At 51.4% G+C, this 21,007-nt stretch overlaps 6 protein-coding genes across 6 annotated transcripts; 2 read left to right on the top strand and 4 right to left on the bottom strand.

The window, feature by feature from the left end:
* Positions 1-710: 710 nt before the first annotated feature.
* On the top strand, positions 711-1,967 carry LOZ57_003147 (uncharacterized protein; the record flags this gene model as incomplete). The annotated part of the gene is made up of 4 exons (XM_049252200.1): positions 711-803; positions 872-1,148; positions 1,209-1,654; positions 1,734-1,967. The coding sequence occupies 4 exons, from the start codon at positions 711-713 to the stop codon at positions 1,965-1,967; spliced, it is 1,050 nt and encodes a 349-aa protein (XP_049108704.1).
* A 517-nt stretch (positions 1,968-2,484) lies between these two features.
* LOZ57_003146 (uncharacterized protein) lies at positions 2,485-3,634 on the bottom strand (the record flags this gene model as incomplete). Its single annotated transcript, XM_049252199.1, has 2 exons — positions 2,485-2,976; positions 3,047-3,634. The coding sequence occupies 2 exons, from the start codon at positions 3,632-3,634 to the stop codon at positions 2,485-2,487; spliced, it is 1,080 nt and encodes a 359-aa protein (XP_049108703.1).
* Positions 3,635-6,406: 2,772 nt separating this feature from the next.
* Positions 6,407-8,218, top strand: LOZ57_003145 (uncharacterized protein; the record flags this gene model as incomplete). The annotated part of the gene is made up of 2 exons (XM_049252198.1): positions 6,407-6,649; positions 6,704-8,218. 2 exons carry the CDS (start codon positions 6,407-6,409, stop codon positions 8,216-8,218), a joined length of 1,758 nt encoding a protein of 585 aa, XP_049108702.1.
* A 294-nt stretch (positions 8,219-8,512) lies between these two features.
* Positions 8,513-9,769, bottom strand: atg5 (Autophagy protein 5; the record flags this gene model as incomplete). The annotated part of the gene is made up of 2 exons (XM_049252197.1): positions 8,513-8,937; positions 9,064-9,769. The coding sequence occupies 2 exons, from the start codon at positions 9,767-9,769 to the stop codon at positions 8,513-8,515; spliced, it is 1,131 nt and encodes a 376-aa protein (XP_049108701.1).
* A 147-nt stretch (positions 9,770-9,916) lies between these two features.
* On the bottom strand, positions 9,917-11,006 carry LOZ57_003143 (uncharacterized protein; the record flags this gene model as incomplete). The annotated part of the gene is made up of 4 exons (XM_049252196.1): positions 9,917-10,084; positions 10,490-10,637; positions 10,714-10,767; positions 10,885-11,006. 4 exons carry the CDS (start codon positions 11,004-11,006, stop codon positions 9,917-9,919), a joined length of 492 nt encoding a protein of 163 aa, XP_049108700.1.
* Positions 11,007-13,696: 2,690 nt separating this feature from the next.
* On the bottom strand, positions 13,697-15,078 carry LOZ57_003142 (uncharacterized protein; the record flags this gene model as incomplete). The annotated part of the gene is made up of 2 exons (XM_049252195.1): positions 13,697-14,670; positions 14,733-15,078. The coding sequence occupies 2 exons, from the start codon at positions 15,076-15,078 to the stop codon at positions 13,697-13,699; spliced, it is 1,320 nt and encodes a 439-aa protein (XP_049108699.1).
* Positions 15,079-21,007: the final 5,929 nt, after the last annotated feature.

Raw genomic sequence — 21,007 nt, 5'->3', positions numbered from 1 at the left:
CGTACTCCGTAAGCCGAGCCTCCACACGCGAACCACCCACCGTCACCGCGCACGGCCACGCCGCTGGTCGCAAGAGGCCAGCCCCCGTGTGGGAAGCCAGCGAGAACCTCGTCGCAGAGCGAACCGAACCCGCCCCCGACAGCTGTCCCGGCCAGACCCCGCGGTCTCGGGAGTCAAACCCCCACTAACTTTCGTCTCTGAACAGAGTTTGGGCGGACTGGAGAGTTAACTAACTCCTCCGTACTCCAACAAGCGCGGACGCTTGATGTGCCACCACCACCAGCCTTTTCACGGTCCGTCGAACTTCTTTCAAGCGACATTCCGCATGATAATCACCGTGCATGGCCTGTTCCATGGAATCGCGAGCATTTGACAGCTCCATTACTAACCCCTAAAGTATTAAATCTCTTGCAGAACCTGCCTCGCCTCAAATTATCCCACTCTTTGACTCTACACACTTGGGACGGTTCACCGGAAGACAAGCATCAACGGTTCCGTTGAGAGCCGTGGCACGGATATCATTTTCTAGCGTGAGGCTGTTTCGGGGCGCGAAACTCAACTTATTCAGATCTTATACTCCGTGCTGCTTTTATTATTATTATCATCATTATTGTTTTTTTTAGCGTTCTGCCACACTCTGAATCCTTCGTCCAACCCTCCCCACAACCAAGACTTCAAATATACCCCCCACCTTTTGGTTAAACAACAATATGACTAGCCTGCCAAAGATAGAAGGGGATCTTCCCTCGATCCCAAGTGCCCTAGAACCTCGCGAGTTAGGCCCGTCTGGACAGCACGAACATGTACGAGCAAACCAGTCTGGTCCTGTTTAAAACGTCAGTAATCTAACTATAGATGATTTCTCCGCTAGCTTGAGGTCGACCACTCCCAGGACAACGACTCGGCATACGAATCTTCCATCGCAACTGATAGTACCTCGTTACGTTCCTCCATAACCAACTATCAGTATGAGAATGGCCGTAGATATCATGCTTACCACGCAGGAGAATACTTTCTCCCAAACGACGAGGCAGAACAGGACCGACTGGATCTACAGCACCATCTTTATCGGCTGCTTTTGGGCGGTTCATTGTATGCTGCTCCAATAAAAGGTCCTCAACGTGTCCTGGACATTGGAACAGGAACTGGTGGGTAGCAGGTTTTCCGGGGATTATAGCCACAGGCTGATGTGGATACTGTTTAATTAGGAATCTGGGCAATCGAATTTGCCGACGAATTTCCGGGGGCCCTGATCATCGGCACGGACCTGTCGCCCATCCAACCGGGATTTGTCCCGCCCAATGTAAAGTTTTATGTTGACGATTTCGAGGCCCCATGGGAATTTGGCGAAGAGAAGAAGTTTGACTATATCCATTGGCGCTCACTCTGCGGAAGCACAAACAATTGGGAACGGGTATACAGCCAGGCATATGATAGCCTTGACCCCGGTGCATGGCTGGAGGTCCAAGAATATGATGCATGGATATACAGTGATGATGACCCACACCTGAAAAAGGCACCAAACACACTTCATTGGGTGACAAAATTGAGTGAGGTCAGCGAACAAGTCGGCAAGCCGCTGAACATCGCTCAATCCCACAAAAAATGGATGGAAGAAGCTGGTTTTATTGACGTCCAGGAAAAGGTTTTCAAAGTAAGCTTTTTTCTTGATTTGCTTGTCTGATCCTCTCTGGCTTTGCATTTCTTTTTTCTTAATCTGCGTCTGATATTAGGTTCCTATTGGCTCATGGGCCCGCGACAAGCGACTCAAGGAGCTTGGCCGCTTCGAACGCCTTCACATGAACGAATCCGTTGAAGCTCACTCGATGGCGTTTTTCACGCGCGGTCTTAACTACTCTGTCGAACAGGCAAAAGTGACATTTGAATTGGTCAAGAAAGAATTTAATGACAAAACTTTACACCTATATACGATATACCGGTTTATAACCGGGAAGCGTCCGTGTTGATTGACTTGGTCTTACTGGAGGGGTTTTTTTTATTACAGCTGTTCGGGTTCTATACTTGGCTACTTATATTTCTTCTTTTTCTCTTATCAAAGAGTACATGTTGCCCTTCCAGGGCATAAATAAAATTTCAGCATGACGCCCTTACACTGTTTACCTTGTTCTGCCCGTCCTGTTTAGGATTTATTAATTTTAGGAGGCTGATTACCATATATATGAACATCTAAGGTAGAAAAGAGCCCAGCGTAGCCAAAGACGTGCAAAATGCATATCGCGCTTTCTGTTGAAAGAAGCTCGGGGACGGTGCGGGTGAACCACTCTGCCGGGTCAACTCATGTGATACGGCGGCTATTGACCGGCAACCTCCCTTCACTTTTTGCGGATATATTCAAAGGTTAGAAAAACCTAATAACACCCAAAAGATTCTGCCAGGGGTTCTGGACACTGTTGTTGGGGAGATATTCCCGCTGGCAAGCTACATAGCCACCACGATTTCCAGATCTTGGAAAGATTCTAACATCTAAGCAGCCAGCACCGACGACCAGTCTTCTTTTTTCATCCATTCTTCTAGGGTCGTCATTGGGCAATCAATCCCGGCCTTAATGAAGAGTGTCTGGTTAGCCACTGCATCTGCCAATACTAGAATGACACTTGGACTCACAGCTCGAAGGTCATCTGCCCTCAGAAGCGATTTATCGCCACCATCATATCCAGGATCGGAGGAATATGCAAACATATCACCAACCTCCCTTCCAAACTCCTTATCTGGAGAGGCTTCCTTCATTTGCTCCACAGTCACCTGCTCATAGCTCGATGCAACACCGGTAACCCGGCTCCAGATGCGCATATATTCTTGCCAACTGCAAAATGTACCGGCTGCGATATAACTCTTACCTGGTGGCATTTTGCAGACAGCAAAGACGAAATTGCCAAGATCGGCATTGACGGCTAAATGGGGGATCAAGGCCTTAGGAGCCGTTGCAAAGCTCATCTTGAAACTGCCGTCAGGCATCTAAAACAAAAGTTCCGACAGATCAGTTCTATGGAGAAACTCAAAATGAGTAGTGTGAAGACTCACTTACCTTTCGGAAATAGGATTCAGGAACTAGCTTATAGCTGGAATTGAAGAATCCTGTTTGCACACAGGACATCTTCTGTGCTAAAAGTGGGTGCTTTTCTTCCACATAGTGTGGGAAAACATCTGCTTTTGCATCAAAGTGATACAGCTCCTCGAATATTCTCTTGCTGCACCTCCCTGCATGGCTCAGCGTCGAAGCAATGAAACCGTTTTCATCCAAAGTATCAACCACTGTTGCAGCGGCATCTGCGATGTTCTTCCCTTGTTGATACTCGACATCATAGGCGTACTTTCGACAGGATACCCCCTTTTGTTCAGCTCGTTGACGGCAGTCAGGTCGGAAGAAGGGCTCCCAGTAGTTCGTGACGCTGAATATGATATTTGCGCCGGCAAAAGCGGCAGTGAGAGTATTTACATCGTCAAGGTCGACTTTGACGAGTTTAGCACCCTGGTCGGCGAGCTTCTCGGCGGCGGGTGACTTGGGATTACGGGTGAGTGCACGAACCCGGTAGCCTGGTTCACTGAGAAACCTGCGGACAACAGATCCGCCCTGATTTCCAGTGGCGCCGATCACACAGACAATCTTCGACATTATTTTTTTCCGGACGGTAGAGAGAAGATCTCGGAAAGAAGAAAATAAGACTGGTACCTTTTCCGAAAGGGAGTGGAAAGAACGGGGTAGTCTTCCAATAAGAAGAGCAATGATAATATATAACGAATGCCATCATATTAAAGGAAGGCAACCAACTAACCCATGGCCTTTTCCTCGCCAAGCGAGAGCCACGAAGGTTCCGGCAATTACTGCCCGAGTAAGATACGTTTAAAGCGCTCCAGGCGGTTTATTCTCGTTCTCTTCGAGAGGGGATTAAGGTTCTTCGACTACGACTTTGTTAGTAGGAAGCTGAGAGTGGACACCCCCGTTCTTGGCTCTCATGGTTCCATCGAAGGCATCATCACGACGGCTTCATACGAGACTTGTGAATCATAATGGCAGGACTATGCATGTTTGCCAGCGGCTGGCCATTCTTATTTCCCTCATAGCTGGAAGTGCAGCCGTGCGCCTCGCGAAAACGAAGTATATTCTCATCTCACCGTTCTAGGAAGCCCACGGAACTCGCCCCGGGCCGTGTCAGACGGACAGTGAACTATCCGCCATTATTCAATCCACGCGGGTGACCGCCTCTTTTACTCGTACTCCATACATCTTTACATATTTGACTTCAGCGGTTCTCGGCATAAAATATCACATCCGCCGAACCAATCAGAGCCGTTGCTGATGCTGGAGTTGCCCGAAGAAGACTAGCCTCATTTGTGCACTCCTGTCCAGCTTGGTGTTATGCGCGGATTAACATTGTATTATGCGCGCTGGTTTTAGAGTGAGAGTCGGTTAATGTCGCAATTGCCACGTTGTTGCTCTTTGTCCTGCAGGGCTGGTGAAATGGTGCGGCGCCCATCCTTGTAGCCTCCAGTTGTGGCTGAACACTTGTCGAAATGGGCGGAAACCAGTCCTCCATATATGCTGCTTAAATGTCTTCCGGGACCTATCCCCATACCACTCTCCAATTCATTCCATCAAGCCATAGTTCTGACATGAAATATCGCAGGCCGTCGTCCCCGGAGAGAAGAAAAGCCCCGGTCACCGAAGCACTCATTGTTGTTGGAGATGGGCATGCAAAAAAATTTCCTGCTCCGTTGATTCTTTCTGGGACTGATTTGGCGGATAGTGAAATAGAAAAGCCTCAAAGCACTGACCACTGACAACATTCGAGTGACCGCAATGAAGTCACGTCTCGGAGGCGCACGATTTATATCGCCAAGCCATGCGGTGCAGAACATGAGATCAGCCCGTTGATGGATCTTTGGTAAATGCCTGTTAAGGATTCAGATATGGATATGGTGCCGCCTCCCTTCCAAGACATTGTCAACTATGTCGAGGCATTCTACCATAACCTTCCTTTGAAAACAGACAACCCGCTGCTGTTTGGCGATTAGAATCGGCCTAGATCTTCATAGGAGGTTCGAATCCGCATAACGACTCCCTGGAAATCCATCGGGCTACAACTAAATGGTCAGAATCCGCGTACGCCTTTGTCGTGATGGTGTACTCCCATATCAGCTCAATTCCGACGATATCCTCAACGCCGCTCTCAATGTTTTACCGTCGGATCCGCATGTTTTAATAGTTATTGTGGACCATGACCTCTACGAAAGATGATGAGGACACCTTTATTTGTGGCCGGGCGTAGGAGGCAGCCGGACTGCCGTCATATCTACGGCAAGGTATCGCCCAGGTTTAGTTGAGCTTCAGAAAGCGAATAGGGAACATCCATGGCTTGCGTCCCGCTATTAGGCATATACGGAAGCGTGCTGCCTTGAGGGGCCTTCTTTTCCAAAAACGAAGCGCCGGAAGACTGGCTCTGAGAATCGCTCGACTCCCAAAGAGATTTCTATCATAATGAATTTGATCGAGAACGCCTCCTCTTCTCCAATGCAATCTGCTTTAGCGACACATCTAGCTCTACCGCAACCAGCCGCATCGAGTTCTGTGGAATCTATACGGCGGACATGGCCAGGACGCGTTTACCGTACTGTTTTGGCAGGGCTCATTGTGTTTATTGTGCGTGCGTTATGCAGGGCATTGGGTCGATCGCTGAAGACACCCGGCAACCCCTTGATTTTTGCCCTGTTGATCTGTTAAGGATCATACATACCACTAAAATCACACTAGAGGGAAGATACAAGAAACTCCTAACATTCTGCGAGCAACAGCAAAATATTCATCTGTTCGCGGCGTTTGCCGCTTGGATTCGAGGGAGGCTGCATGAGCTGGAGGGCTTATCAAGGCCGAACTAGAATGTCCTGACAAAGCAAGCGGATGGATCCTCGTATTTGGCCTGTATAGTGCCATATGTAGCATTCAATGAATTGCAATGCCAGTGCTACAATATCTATAGGGCAATTTGGTAGTTCCAGACCCAGCTGTGAATCAACAGCCTTTGTCTCTTCACCCTGCCCTCCACGTGATTGCAACTAATTTCCCAATCAGTCACTTGCCAACGCGTGAAATCGACCTGCTGTGTTCCTCCACCTCCATCACCATTTCGCACTCATGCCTTTGCATCGAGCTGGCAAGTGCGAGGTGTTTGAATGCGTGAATTACCTCTCATGCTGTTCCTGCACAGCTTCTTGATGCTTGACATCGAAAGAGCGACCATTCTGCTTTAAACAACAGCATCTCCTTGTCTTTAAGACATCACCCTCTTTGTGTGTCCTAGTCCCACACCTCTTCCTCATTGTGTCGATCTCAAATTGTGCTTTCCTTCCCTATCTAATTAGAGCAGAATATCAAAAGGCCCTATCAATCATGGATAACAACACAGATACTGTTGAAAAGTTCTGCCAGAGAGAACTGGATTATCTCATTGTCGGTGCTGGAGTGTCAGGGCTCATCTTAGCTTCGAGGCTCTCTGAGAATCCTTCTATCCGTGTGGGAGTCCTGGAAGCTGGAGAGTTGTACACTGACAAATCAGCTTTTGTTGTAACGCCAACAGGATTCCATATGATGCTGGACCTGAAATATGAATGGAATTTTAAAACGGAACCCCAGGTGTGTGTTTTCCTTCTCTGGTATATAGACCTATGCTAAATTAACCGTTTTCAGTACGGAGGAGGTGACAGTGGTTCTGATATGATTCATGGCAAATTGGTAGGTGGCTCGAGCTGCCTAAACCATGGTCTGTTTCTTAGAGGCTCTCCACTTGAGTATAATGATTGGGAGACGTTGGGAAACCCTGGCTGGAACTGGAGGGGTCTCGCTCCTTACTTTAAAAGGGTAGAGGCGTTTCTCCCTTTTGAAGAGAATCAGAAAACAGTTGCCATTGACGATACGACCAAGTATTCTAAGATTTGGCGTCAAGCTTGGCTTGAGACAGGTGCTTCAGAGACGGGTATTAGTTCTGGGCGTCCAATGGGTGTCCATTCTGCAGAACCGATCGCAGATTCTATTTCAGGGGTGAGGGCCAACGTCTTTGAGACCTACTACCGTCCGATAATGACGAGAAGCAACCTGTATCTGTTGCCAAATGCACTGGTAAAATCCGTGATCTTTCGCGATGGAGAAAACGGAAAATTGGTTGCCACTGGGGTTCAATTCAAAAGTCAGGACAGAGACTATACATGCTCAGCTAACCTTGAAGTTATCATCTGTTGTGGCACCATGATGTCGCCTGGTATCCTGGAGCGATCAGGTATTGGCTCGAAGTCTATCCTCGATGAATTTGGCATCAAAACTATTGTCCACAATACTAGAGTTGGGGAGAATTTGCAAGACCATAGCTATTCCTATGCCATGGTAGAATTCAAAGACGAACCCTTAGACGAAGCATTTGACAAATTGGGAATAGATGAGACAGAGGAGAAAAAAAGAGAATGGCGCCGAGCAATTCGTCCCATGGACAAAAAGCTTTCTACTTTCCTGACTTTTGAACAAGCCTCAATGGGTCGTGTGGAAGCGCCAGACCTGATTGATATGGACATTATTCGCCGTACCCCATTGCTGCGAAAGCAGTACGAACTCATGATCCGGCGGATTGAGAACCCCCAAATTGCATGCTACCATCACGCACTTATTCCCTTCAATTCTGCTGAAGTGTTCAGGAGGCCGTATCGTGAACGCATGAATGATTTTGGTGGGATAATCTATTCACTGTCGACGCCTTTTTCGCGTGGATTTGTTCATATACAAAGTGCTGACCCAGCGAAACGCCCTTGCATTGACCCTATGTACTTTGAGCACCCCCTTGACTTGCTCCTTTTGAGAGCAGCAACAAGGATAACCCTAGACTTCATGAACGCAAGCAGCTTCGCAGATATAGTCAAACGACCCCTATATCCCAGGAAGAAATTGCGAACGGTGAAAGATTATGACAAGCATGCATATGAAACCTGCGGGACATTTCAAGACACGATTGGTACCTGTGCTATGGCGCCTAGGGAGGACGGAGGAGTTGTCGATCCCACATTGACTGTTTATGGCACGACTAACCTACGCATCGTGGATGCAAGCATCATTCCCTTGCACTTCTCTGGCAATACTGACTGGACTGTGTGTGCAATTGCAGAGAGGGCAGCTGATATCATCAATGCTCAACGACTTCTGAATGAAGGTAGACTCTGAATAGGATACCGGTAGGTTGTGCCAGGTAATGAGACGTATGCGGTGAGGTCTTGTATTTACTTATCGGCTTCAGAGATTGACAATTTCGTTTATTCCTTAATGCTTTGCTGTCTGCTGTTGCCCAAGGAAATAATTTGCTCTGGTAGGGTCTAGGCAGCATGTTTTAATGAGGAAGGAATAGAATATGCTTGATTCAAAGCTAGTGTTACTCCGTGGATTCTACTATCTGAACGTACCCATTTACGTAAACTCACCGCATTTGACTAAAAGTAACAAGGACACCCACCTTTCGTCCTACCCTATCATCGAGATAACAACACCCAGCCATCCATCCGCATACCCGGCACACCTCACAATCTCCTCCACCGGCGCATTCATGGGGACCACGGCGCCATGCAGCACCGGCTTGGCCAGCATGGGAATCCGCTTACTCGGAAACAAACTGGGCAGCAAGGCGTGGAGCGCGGTGCCAATGGTCTGCGTTTGCGGCGCGGCGGGCCGCGAGGCGGCCGGCGCCGAGGCGCTGGCTGACGATGCTATCATTACTGGAGGCGACGGCGGAGCAATAATGAGCGGGGGCACCGGCGACTGGATGACCCGGAGAGCGGGGACGGAGGAATCCGGCGGGCTGGGCAGGAAGATGCGGATGGGGATGTTGCGGAACGGCGTGGAGGGGACGAGCAGGGTGTTGTGGATGCGCTGGTAGGCGGGGAGGTCGTCTAGTTGGGAGGGTTAGTTTTAGGTCGCCGGTTGGTGTATTTGGTGTGCAAAAAAAAAGCAAGCCCAGGCTGGGAGGATCTGTAGATCCCATCATAGAAAGGGGAAATGGGGAAAGAAACACGCACGCTCTTCAACGCTTTTCCACAGCCCGGACGAATCCTGCTTCGATAGCGTCATGATCTGCTTCGCGGTTCCGTTCCGAAGGAAATCAGCCTCCTTGACGCTGTTGACGAACGCGTCGTGGAGCACTTTGCCCTCGGCGTCTAGGCGGATGAGGTCTTGATCCGGCCAGTCGTGGAAATGGATGGAGACCGTCCAGGGTAGCCCCTTGCTCTTGCTCTTGCTCCTCCTGCTGCTACTGCTACTGCGGGCCTCCCCGCCCTCGTCGTCCGGCGGCTGCGTGCTACGATACAAGCGGAGCTCGGATTCCGAGTCTGGGGTCAGAGAGGTCCTCGACGTGACCGGGTCCGCCCCGGCGTATAGGTCGTATAGCAGACCCACGGGGTAATGCCACCGCAGCGGAACGCCCTCGAAGGAGAACCAGCCGTGGTGCGATTCCACGTCCGGGTCAATCAGGGACGACGAGAAGAACGCCAGGAGTCTGGGCAGTAGGAATGGCAGATACGAAAGTCGCGAGACGGATATCTGTCGCCGGGTCATAGTCAGGTCCCGAGACAGATAGTGAAAGGGGCTGGGAAAAAGGCGTACGATGTATGGATCCGTCTGGTCAAACCGTCTGGATTCAGACGGCGAAAGGACAATTTTCAGCGGGACCTGCCCGGCCCATACTCGCTGCTGGATTAGATTCGCTGATGGCGGAGGCGTGGCCATTCTTCTGGCACGGGCCCTCACTACCGTGGGCAAATTGAGCGGAAGATGAGGTCCTCCGTCGAGCGCAAGGCTATGGGAGATGTTAGCTAGGCTTTTTGTGCCTGGGGTGAAGGGTACATGTGTACTGCGGTGTCGTGGGCGGCCTATCTATTCTCCCATGACGTTGGGTGCAGGTACGGAAACAAGTAGCGGCCCGACGTAGAAGTTCGGAGTATCGCCAATAATCAGGGCGGCAGTGGCATTGGATCCTGGCGGGTGGGAGCGAGCAGTAGTTGCATGCATGTACGGGCCAATATTCGTTGATGGTGCTTGAGACTGGCAATATGGGATGAGGTTTACAGTTTAACTGTTAGTTAATCCAAGGTTTCCTCTGGCATGCATAGAAGTGCATGTAGGAAAGGGCAAACAAAGCCTTCCAGCTAAACCGAACCGAGCATTTTGCTTCGCAGGCGCGACGCGAGGTCTAAAAACAGGAGATGCTATAAATTCCTCTATTCTATACAAACGGGTAATAGTCGTTGTCTAGTGTTCTACAAAAGACGCAGCACTCTCCCCAGGCCCAACGATCACTCGAACCTCGTCAAAAAAAAAAAAAAAAAACCCCCTCCACTCCAGTCTGCAGAGAAATTATCTAGAAAGGCTTTTTACATCAATCCTCGTTAGCAAACCACATCCACTCCATCATCACCATCCCCCCTTCAGGACAAAGGAAAAACTCACATTATCCTCGGGAGCAATCTTTCTCTCCCAGTATCCGCCGATCACCGGGACGTTCATGAGAATATCCTGGCGCACACGGGGCACCTCGCCGAAGAAGAACACGGCGAAGATGCCGGCGGCAACGCCGAAGCCCGATGCGATCACGCCGCTGCACGAAAAACAAATGGGGGAGACGTTAGCCGAAGGGAACCTATTGGGTTGGTGCAGTTGGGGTAGTAACTTACGCCTTGGTGGCCTGGGCCAGCGTGAAGCCGTGGAAGTTTGGCGCGATGGTGTATCTAGAAATATTCCCGAATCTCGAGTTAGTACAGCTGCTGCATGCGATGCGGTCTTTGTGCAGCAACAAAATCAGATACATATATATATCGCCATGGCGGGTGTCCCCCCGCCCTCACAAGATGCGAATCGTGCAGAAGCGGAATATATCGTTCTCGCAACGCACACACAGCGAGTTCACGATTTGTTCCCAAGGAAAAAAAACAAGACCATCGTCGGCGGTTGTCGCAATCCAAGGCATAGCGCCCTTGGGTCTCTTTCCTGCCAACAAGCATCCCCATCTCAAATCCCCCATAATCATCATCATCATCCACCAACAAAACCAAAAAACGTAGATATCAAGACGACCTAAGAAACAAAAAAGGAAATGTCCCGCTCACCTCGGCGCAAACGGCGATCGATAGGTGCCGAAGGCGGGCGTCGCTCGCTGAGGGGAAACCTGTCAATCGAAGCAAGAAGAGCCAGTCAGTCAGTCAATCGGTCAGTACACAAACTTGCAACAGAAAAAAGCATCCCATAATATCCGCCCTTTCCTCCTCCTGCTCCTCTCCGCGAATTCCCGAACAGCCCCAACAAAATCTCCCCTCCCGCTACCCAAAAGATCTAGAAAAGAAGAAAAAAAAAATTTATAGGACGTACCATGATTTTCTCAAATATAACCACTTCGCACGCACAGTCTCTCTCTCTCTCCTCTGGGGGTGTTTATGGAAATACGTCTTATTCAAGAGGTTTCTTTCCGAGTTCTTGCGGTAACGATTGTTTCTCGCGCGCGCTGATTGGCTCCCGGAAGGGGTCACGTGCAGGGAGCGAAAGGAACCTTCCAACTTTCGCATTTATAGTACGAAGTAAGGGGGTGAATGGGATGCTTTTTTTTTTTTTTTTTTTGTCTTTTTGTTGATGGGTTGAAGAATTCTAAGAAATGGATGATTTATGTCTATGTCTAGTATTCGCGTAAAACAGCAAGAACTTTTTTTAAACAGACTCTAGGGAACGGGAGAGAAACACAATGAGAGAGGGAAAAAAGGGCCAGAATGATACGCTCAGTTGTCTCTCCCTCTATTATTTTGTAGTTTGTTTGTCTAGAAATGAAAAGTAAGGGAGATGTGTACTCCGTACATACCCAGAGATCTAGACCCGGAAAAAAAGGGGAAAAGGAAGATGGGATAGTGAAAAGATATAACTAGTTAGTATATTATTGCTCCGATAAATGTTTTATTTATACCCCCAGGACAAGAAAAGAAAAGAAAAAAAGAATTTATTCCCCCGATTCTTTTTGTTTTTTGAGGATTAAGGAGAAAAGAGAGAAAATATGAATATATATTTTGTTGGTTCAATTTGGAAATAAGGAGATAAAATATATATAAAAAAAAGGAGAATCTAATAGAAAGCAAAAAAAAAAGAAGAGTTGGAATTTTTGGTAAGAAAATAATTAAGAGTGGGAAAAGAAGAAAAAAAAAATATGCTGTAGGAGATTGATAAAAAATAACACACATAGAACAGACCAGCGCGAAAGCAAATAAGTCACGCAAATAAATAAAAAAAAAAAACAGGAAGAAAGAAAAAAAAAAGGAGAAAAACAAACGCGGGCCACCGCCACCACCACCGTTCCGTAAATTTATTGTAAGGAAAAAAAAAAAAAAAAAAACAAGAGAACACTCAAACAGCGCAGGTCAAAGCAAAAGTCCAAGGCAAGCGAGCAAAGCATAGGATCACGCAGACAGAACGACAGGGACGGGAAAAGGCGACAGAGGCAAAATAAAATAAATCAAGACAAGAGGAAAACAACATGAGTTTCTTCACGAGATGCAACCCACACATGGAAAATATGCCCCGAGTCTATGTATAAAGATGAAAAAAAAAAAAAAAAAACAAATGTGATAAGAGAGGGAGAGAAGAAAGGGACAATGCTGGGATTGGAGAGTTGTGGGATTTTTTTGGCAGCGAGGGTGGGTTTATTCTGGCCCACCATTGGCTCGGTTCTCTTTCTCGAAGAGCCCGGGAGGAGAGGAAAGCATCGAGGGAGGAGTAGCAGTGAAACGGAGGGATGGGGGGAGGTTGTGTGGTATCGAGTCTGCGGAATTGGCGGTTGGAGGATGGAGAGGAGTGGTAGTAGTAGTGGGTGAGGGGAGGAAGAAGAAGAAGAAGGAAAGAAAGGATGAAAAAAAAGACGATTTTTGCCCGCCCCGGTTTTTGGTTGATTTTGCGGCCCCGTAAAATGCAGGAAGAAAAACAAACACAGAGAGAGAGAATGAGAGAGAAAAACGCTCGCCCAAAAAAAAAAAAAACATGGAAAGAATGCCAGAGAGTCGAACAACGTGACCAGGCAAAGAGTTCCTCCGTTCGCCCTCACGTGGCCATTACCCTCACATGCCATCCTCCTCCTCGCCGCCAATGCTAAGGTCCGCGCGTGCGCGCTTTTTCAAGCAAATATTCCTACCCAGGAAGTAGTATCATGCCCACCCATCCCCCTACCCACATACACAATCCGAATGTTAATTGCTGGTTCGCTAGACGATATATCCGCCGTACTGTTTTTGCACTGAAAAAGTCCCTCCTCGCGCGCTGATAGCGTGGGTGAGGTGGTTTTCGAGAGGTAAGAGTTTGGGAGGAGGAGGTAGTTTTTGGGAGTAAGAGTATTCGTTCCGAGAGGAAACATAAAGAGTTATCGTTATTGCCGCGCTGCTTGGACGGTGCCTGTGTTCCGAAAGGGAAAAAACCCCAAAAAAGTCAACCAGGTGATTCCCTTTCCGCTGTTTTTTCAGGGGAACGCAATGTGTATGTGTTTTTTTTTAAAACAAATAGATTTATGTATGTATCATTCAAGACGTGTGCATCATGATCAACATCATTCAAATCTCTATTTTCTTCATCTATGTTTTTTTTTTTTCTTTTTTTTGCATATTTTGTTTTATTTTTCTTTCTTATTCTCTGTTAAACTTTCAAACGAGGTGGAAGGCCCGACGTACCATCTCCGCCCAGGCTCGTTGACGCAAGATACAGTCCATTCAGCCCGCCGCTCTCCCCCGGATGCCCGTTCGTCATGGCCGCCACCGTGGTCGCGGCCGTCGTCGTCGTCGGCCCGTAGAACTTGCCGCGCTCGCCGCCGTCCAGGTGCTGCCGCAGCGCGTCCGGCGGTGGCGCCATCGTCGACGGAAACACCCCCGGCGTCATGTAGTTCTCGTGCGAGCCCGGCTGCAGCATCGTCGACCAGTCGATGTCGCCGTTCCCGCCACCACCGCCGCCGCCACCACCGCCGCTGCTGCTGTTATTATTACTCGTATTATGATTACTGGTGCCGTTGGGGCCGCCGGCGGCCGAGACGGGCGGGCGTTTGTCCGCTAGGGACGTCGCGGGCGCGTTGGCGGGCGGCTTGTTTCCGTCAATAGGGGGCAGGTCGACGTGGTTGAGCTGGCCCACGCCGTCCGGGCCGGGCTGCATGAGCATGTGGTTGGGTTTCGACTGGTCGGCGGCCATCCAGTGGGCGCGCGCGTGGTGCGGCGGCGGCTGCTGGTGCTGGGGATGGGCGAAGCCGTGGTCGGGCGGTCCGCGATTCATGCCGTTGGCCGCCGCGGCGTGCATGGGGTAGCCTAGGTGGTGGTGGTCGGCGAAGCGGGGCTGCTGGGCCGGCGCGACGGAGACGCCGTTCACGGACGGTTCCCCAAACGTGGTGGCCACCAGGCCGCTGGGACTGGCGAAGGAGCTGGCCACGTCGGTGGCCTGGACGGGCTTGGGCACGATGCCGGCAGCCTGGGCGCGCTTGAGGTGGGCGTGCGGATGCGAGAGATGGCTGACGCCGGTGGGATTGCCGCGGCGCAGCGAGCATTTCTGGAAGTGGCGCTTGAGGATGTCGCTACGCGAGAAGGTATCTTTGCACAGCACGCACATGTACGGGCGGTCACCGGTATCTGGCAGAGGTTAGCCATATATATCTTGGTATCAGAGGCGCGACGGGGAGGGATCGACTCACGGCGCAGCAGATGACGCTTGAGGTGCTTCGCGTGCAGGTAGGTCTTATTGCAGTGCGGGCACGGGAACTTGCCGTCGGCGTCCTTGGCCGGAGTGACGCTGGCCTTGCTGGCGCCGTTCGCACCGTTCGCAACAGCGGCGCGACCAGGCACGCTGGGCAGGATGCCACGGCGGCCCTGGGTGCCGACGACCTGGGTACGCTCCTTGGGGATGAACTGCGCGGGGTTGGGCGGCAGGTCGGGGGCAACAGCGGCGGCAAAAGGTGCGAAGTCAGGGCGGCGGTCGCGGGGCGGGGCGGGGGCAATGGGCTGCGGGTAGGCCTGGGCGGCGGAGGCAGGTGGCAGCATAGGGTGTGGTGGATAGGGAGACTGCTGGTGCGGGTGCTGGTGCGGATGCGGGTGCTGTTGTTGCTGCTGGGGGTGCTGCGGGTGCTGCGGGTGCTGCGGCGCGTGGTGTTGGGCGAAGGGTGCGGGCGGCAGCGCGTGGGCGTGGGCGTGGGCGTGGCTGTGGGCGTGGGCGGGGGCCATGAGGGGCGCGGAGGTCACGGCGTACACGTCGGCCGCGCTGGCAGGCGTGGAGCTGGTCGGGTAGCGCGGCAGGTCGCTGCGGAAGGGCGGCTGGGCGAGGTAGGCAGCGTGCGCGTGCTGTTGCTGCTGGGCATGGTGCTGCTGCTGCTGCTGTTGTTGCTGTTGCTGATGCTGCAGCGGTGGGAGGGTGTGCGGCTGGGCGAGGCCGTAGGGCGAGTGCAGCTGGTACTGGTGCAGCGTGGCCAGCGGCGGGCCCTGTGGTGGCAGGCTAGCGGACGGTGGGCGCGACACCTGCGGGCGCAGACTGGGATCCATGGCGGGCGGGCGGGTAGCGGGCAGGGCCGGCGACCATCGAGCGCAGGAGAGAGAGAGGGAGGGAGGGAGGCAGGGAGGCAGAGACGGAGAGAGGGAGAGAGAGAGAAGGCACAGAGCGAGAGAAAGAGAGAGAGAGAGAGAGAGACAGAGGGCGGGCCTGCTGGGGTTAAGAGCGCGTTAGCGGGCGGAGAGCAGCGCGGCGAGGGCGGAGCACGACGCTGACAGCGCGGCAGCAACGCGCCGTTTCGCGGGCCCACCGGGGGAGCGCACCTGAAACGAGGGCGGTTTGGCAGAGAGAGACGAGAGAGTGGGAGCGAGAGAGTGAGAGAGCGAGTGAAAGACACACGCGAGAGAGAGAGGGAGAGAGAGAAGCGCGTGAAGCGACAAGCGAGAGAAGTGGAGGAGAGGTACGAGCGAGAGAGAAGAGAGAAGAGAGAAGAGAGAGAGAGAGAGAGCGAGAGCGGGCGAGGGAAAAAAAGAAGAAAAGCGAGGCAGCAGAAAAAGCTTTTGGGGGCGCAGAATTTTCCCGAAGGCGGTGGAGCGAGCCGGGCGGCGTGGCGATAGCCGGAGGATCGCGAGAGTAGTAGTATGGTAGGTATTTTAGTTGTGAAGTACGCAGGAGAAGGAGAGGAGGTTTGTTATGTGACTACGCAGTCGTCGACCACTCCTCAGTACCAGCAGCCCGCGCGAAACAAAACCGCATCCCCGTCACATCCCATCGTATTCGGGCAGCCTGCCGCTGCCACGGCCTCCCCCGATGCCGAGGATCGCCAGCGCAAGTATGGTTATTTCCACCCTGCTACGCCTACCACCACACATCGCCCGTCTCTTCGTTGCTCCCATCATCGCCATCCCATCCCTTCCCTTCTTCTACGCTCGCGGCCCCGCTGCCCACGTTCTGCCCTTGCAACGGCCTGTCCCACCACTGTTAAGCTTAAAATAGATGCCCCAACAGACCATCACCATATTACTATTATCTACATCAACCTCCCCACGCCGCCCAGCACGACTCGACTCGACTCGACACACGCGCTCGCTCGCCCGCGCGCCCGTCGCAGCACCACGGTAACCAACCAACTAACTAACTAGTAAATTATTATTATTATTCTGCTCTTTTCCTCGCCTGCTTGGCTCGCGATAGACTTTGCTGGCCTGCCCGCCCGCGCAAGACAACCACGCAATGCCGGAGATTAAACAGAGTCATGTTGCGCTCTTGGGGGGGCCCGCCCCCCGGTCGCCTGACAGCATAGTAGTCATCACAACAACACCATAACACTCTTACCTACCGAGGTCGGAAGCGCAATCGATCTCTTTTCGCCCCCATTTACCAGCAAAAAATGCAGTCGAAAGAAACGGGAAAAAGGGGAACCGGACGGCCAGAAAAACCCAATTTTCCTTTTTTTTTTTTTTCCGTGTTTCATCCCGGTTCCAGGTTCCCCCCCGAAATCACCATCGAAACAACAAACATCATCATCGTCATCATCATCATCACCATCATCGCAATCGAACTCGTAGCTTGAGCAGAATAAGATCGAACTAGTTCGTTACTAGGGGGGGGCCTCGTCATCCCCTCCCCTCCGCCCGGCGCCAACTCTGGTCCGCTGAAACAAGCCCGTGAGTTTAACGCGTTCTTCTTCTTCGTCGGCTTCTTCTTCACCTATCTTTTTTTTTCTGACCAAACGGTAGAGCCCACGCTAACTACCAGGTCCACTAGTTAGTTTCCCTACCGCCCGAGGTTTTTTTTTTTTTAAAATCAATCATAATATTTCCCTCCCCTTCGCCGCCGCTAGCCCAAAAGCCTGTTGCCCACTTTCTTGTTCGCAACAAGGGCAAGGAAAAAAAAGCCAAAAGCCTAAATGGCAAAAAGGGTTAAAAAAAAAAAAGGGTCGGCGAAATGCCCCAATCGACGGGTCCTCAGCCCGAAGCCAGAGCCAAAGAAGCGTAAAAGTCTAAAGATTAGCTTCACGCGAAAAAAAAAAAAAAAACCATAAACAATAATAATTGCTGTCAGGGCCAAGAACGACTACTGGCTCAAAGGCTATCGTTTCGTCCCAGGACCAGAGAGTAGTAGCAGGACGGAGTACGGAGTAGTAGCTACCTACCTAGCTAGCCGCCTAGCTACGCTGACGGGTAACGACTCAATAGTCGTCGTCGTCGCCCCAGGCGGGGAACACGCTCACAGGACAAATATCCAAAATGCTTCTTCATCCGCCCGGTTCTTCTTGGTCTATCAGATCGGGCTCGGGGAGGTTCCGGACAGCCGCAACGCGCGCTAGGCCCGGATTGGCCAACGCCCTGGCGGTGGCGGGCGCAAGAAGAGAAGCGCGGCACACTCCCTCTTGTTGCCACGCCGCGCAACGTACACGCCGGCTGGCTGCCACCTACGTCTGTGTGTGTGATCATTTTTTTGCCAGCGAACCTAGCTAAATTACTACTACTAACTACTGGACAACGGCCGCGGGTGGTTTTTTAGCATTTTGAGCACCTTTGGGGCCAGAAACTAGCTACCTACTAGGTAGGTCGGGGCCGAGACGACGACGACGACGACTGACGACGACGGCCCGGCGGCGTTAGTTCATTATTGGTAAAAAATATTAAATCGATCATATTTCGACCAACGAATAAAATGAAGCCCGTACAATAACATCGAACTATGCGCACCGGCCGCCGCCCGATAAGAGCGGCTATCATAATCAGGATTGTTGCTGCAGATTTGCAGATGCCGCCGCCGCGGGCTGGCTGGCTGGCTGGCTGGCTGGCTGGCTGATCGGCCCTCATGATGTTAGGCGAGCGATGCATGCAGGCTGATATCATGCGGCGGCGGGCAGTCTGATGTCTGTGATGGAATCAACGCACTAACTCACTACCAGAGAAGAGCTGCATGCCATGGGCTGGGCGACTCAACTCCCTTCTCAGCCGCAAACCGCGTGTGTAAAAGCAGCTCGCCCAGCTACAGCACCGCCGGCAATTATTATTATTATTCTTATTCTTGGTTGATCGTGATGATAATAAGAAAAAGCCGAGGGTCGGAGCTACATCTGGGGGGGGGGCCGCGGCGCGGTGCGGTGCGCTACGGCATTCCGGGACGCAAAGCCCTATTTTTCCCCTCCGCTCGCTCTCGTCCTTCCTTGATTTTTCTTGTCTTGGGGGGAGTTAGATTCTTCTTGTTGTTGCGTCGTGTCCCACCCATGGGACCCTGCAGGACTTCAAACTTTGTGGGCTGGCCCCCCCCCGACGCCCAACCCAATCACCGCAAGACACACCGAGAGAGAAAACAGCAAAAAGCAAACCGGGCCATATTCAAGCTTTTTTCGTGGGTTGCTTTTTTGGGTCCCCTTTATTGTTTTTTTTGTTTTTTTGTTTTCTGGTTGCTGGTGCGTGTCTGTTGCGGGTTGTGGTTCCACCGGCGCGCGTTGGAGTTAACTGGATGGACGGGATATGGTTGTGAACGTCTAAGAAAGAACACTGACCGAGCATTATTATTATTATTGACAAGGTCAGGGCCGCGCGCCATGCCCTGCCCTGCATGCGAGCATGCACCTGTCTGATGATTTTACGGTGCTATTTTGCTCTTCTCGCGCGATACTTGCAGCTTTTTCTTTTTTTCTTTTTGATATTTCTTGGTCGCCGCGGCGTGATTGGCCGGGGTTGGATTTCCCTTTTCTCGCCTTCCCCTGGGCTTGGCGGGGGCTTCCAATAACCGCCAACCGCCAACCAACCACTCAATCGATACAGACATACATCACTTCACCACCACTACTACTACTGCCCGTCCTTTTGAATCTATCAGACACGCTAACTGCCCTCCACGCAAGCCCGCCAGCCCGCCGAGCCCGGCTAGCTGGTATCTGATCCGTGCTCAAAAAAAAAAAAAACCAGGCCGCATTCATCATCGCCCATCTTACTTACATACAATTGCCGGGACCAGCGCCTCAGTCAACTCCTCATCCTACCTTCTGTCGCACTACTACTACTAAGCCCCCATGTTCCAGCCGCCCGGCCTTTGCATTTTTCAATAAGAATCATTTATTCTTACTACTGCTGTCGCAGGTAGGGTCAATAGCCGGGGGGCCGGGCTAGCATAGAAAGGATTATTTGCGATTGCGCCATAATAACAAGCAAAAAAATAAACATAAAAAACAAAAAACTCTCGGCCGTGTCGATTATCATCAATTTGGTTTGATTACCATAATAGCAATATTAGCACACTCCACACTCGAAAATAACCTCTTTCTTCGGCCGTTCTTCTCGAACCTGCCCCTCCTAAACCTTCCGACTTCTGTCTTCTTCTCTCCTCCCCTCCCCGCCGCCCCGGGCGCCAAGTCGAATTCAAGAAAGGGAACGCGAATCCTTCGAAAGGGGCGGCGGGCGCGCGGTGGACTCTTCTCTCTGCCTTGCCCGCTTTTTTTTTTTTTTTTTTTTGCTTTTCTTCTTCGGTTTGGCTTTCATCGTGTCCTCTAGTTCTTCTCTCATCTTGAACTACCTCGGGACCAAGCGCTGTGCGCCATCGCCCAGCGAGAACATACAGAGAGGGGGGTGGGCTTGCTGTCCCAAGCCTTTCCTTGCGCTGTCTGTCTGCCTTGTTCTGGTTTTGCTCGGCGCGAGTGCTACATCTGGTTGGCTGTGAGCGTTTCTTGCGAGTATTAGATAATTTTGATTCTGATTATTAGTATTATTATTATCTGCACATATAATCTCCGCCGATCGCCGATTTCTAACTAGCTAGCTAGCTAGTTCTCTCAAGACCCACGATCCCTTGACTCAGGCCGCGGCGGGGGGGCAGGACAGGGCGCGTGACTAAAAACGCGCGCAGAAGAAGAACAAGAAGAAGAAGAAGACCCAAGGAAATTTTAAAAATCATCCACTATGTAATTCCCCGAGTCTGTTTACGACAAGGTTTGGGCGCGACTATTTACCTGGGCGTTGTTGTTCTTCTTGTCTTTTTTGCTCTGTGTTTCACCGCCGGCAACTGCCACTACTACCACTACCACCACCACCAGCCAGCCCGCCAGCCTCTCGACTCGTCGTGGGAGACCGGCGCGCTTCGTGAGTTTCCGCCGGTGTAGTCTGCAGCTTACCTAGTTCGTGAGTTAGTTTGGTGACCTGCACGGGACGACGATGACCCGAGGCTTCACGTCCCTCCCATGCCCATCCTGTCCACCACGTCGTCCTTTTCAGTCGTCGCCCGCATGTCGCATTTCGAGATCTCGCGTCTCTCTTGTTTTCCTTCGACAAGAAAAACCAATAATAACAGTGTTGCGTCATGCATCCTATGCCCGCAGGCATGGCATGCACTGCCTTCCGCCGGGATTTGTTGTTGTTGTTATTATTGCTGTGTGATGTGGCCTATGGCTGGCAGTTCCTGGGAACTCGCGCTCGGTCGAGTCGCTAGTTAGTTAATTAACTAGCTGGCTGACTGGCATGTCTTTCTTTC

This window comes from Ophidiomyces ophidiicola (assembly GCF_022830035.1).
Source record: "Ophidiomyces ophidiicola strain CBS 122913 chromosome Unknown scaffold_10, whole genome shotgun sequence".
Classification (NCBI taxonomy): Eukaryota; Fungi; Ascomycota; class Eurotiomycetes; order Onygenales; family Onygenaceae; genus Ophidiomyces; species Ophidiomyces ophidiicola.
Note: the sequence above shows the minus strand (reverse complement) of the source record. Positions and strands in the feature narration are given on the sequence as shown.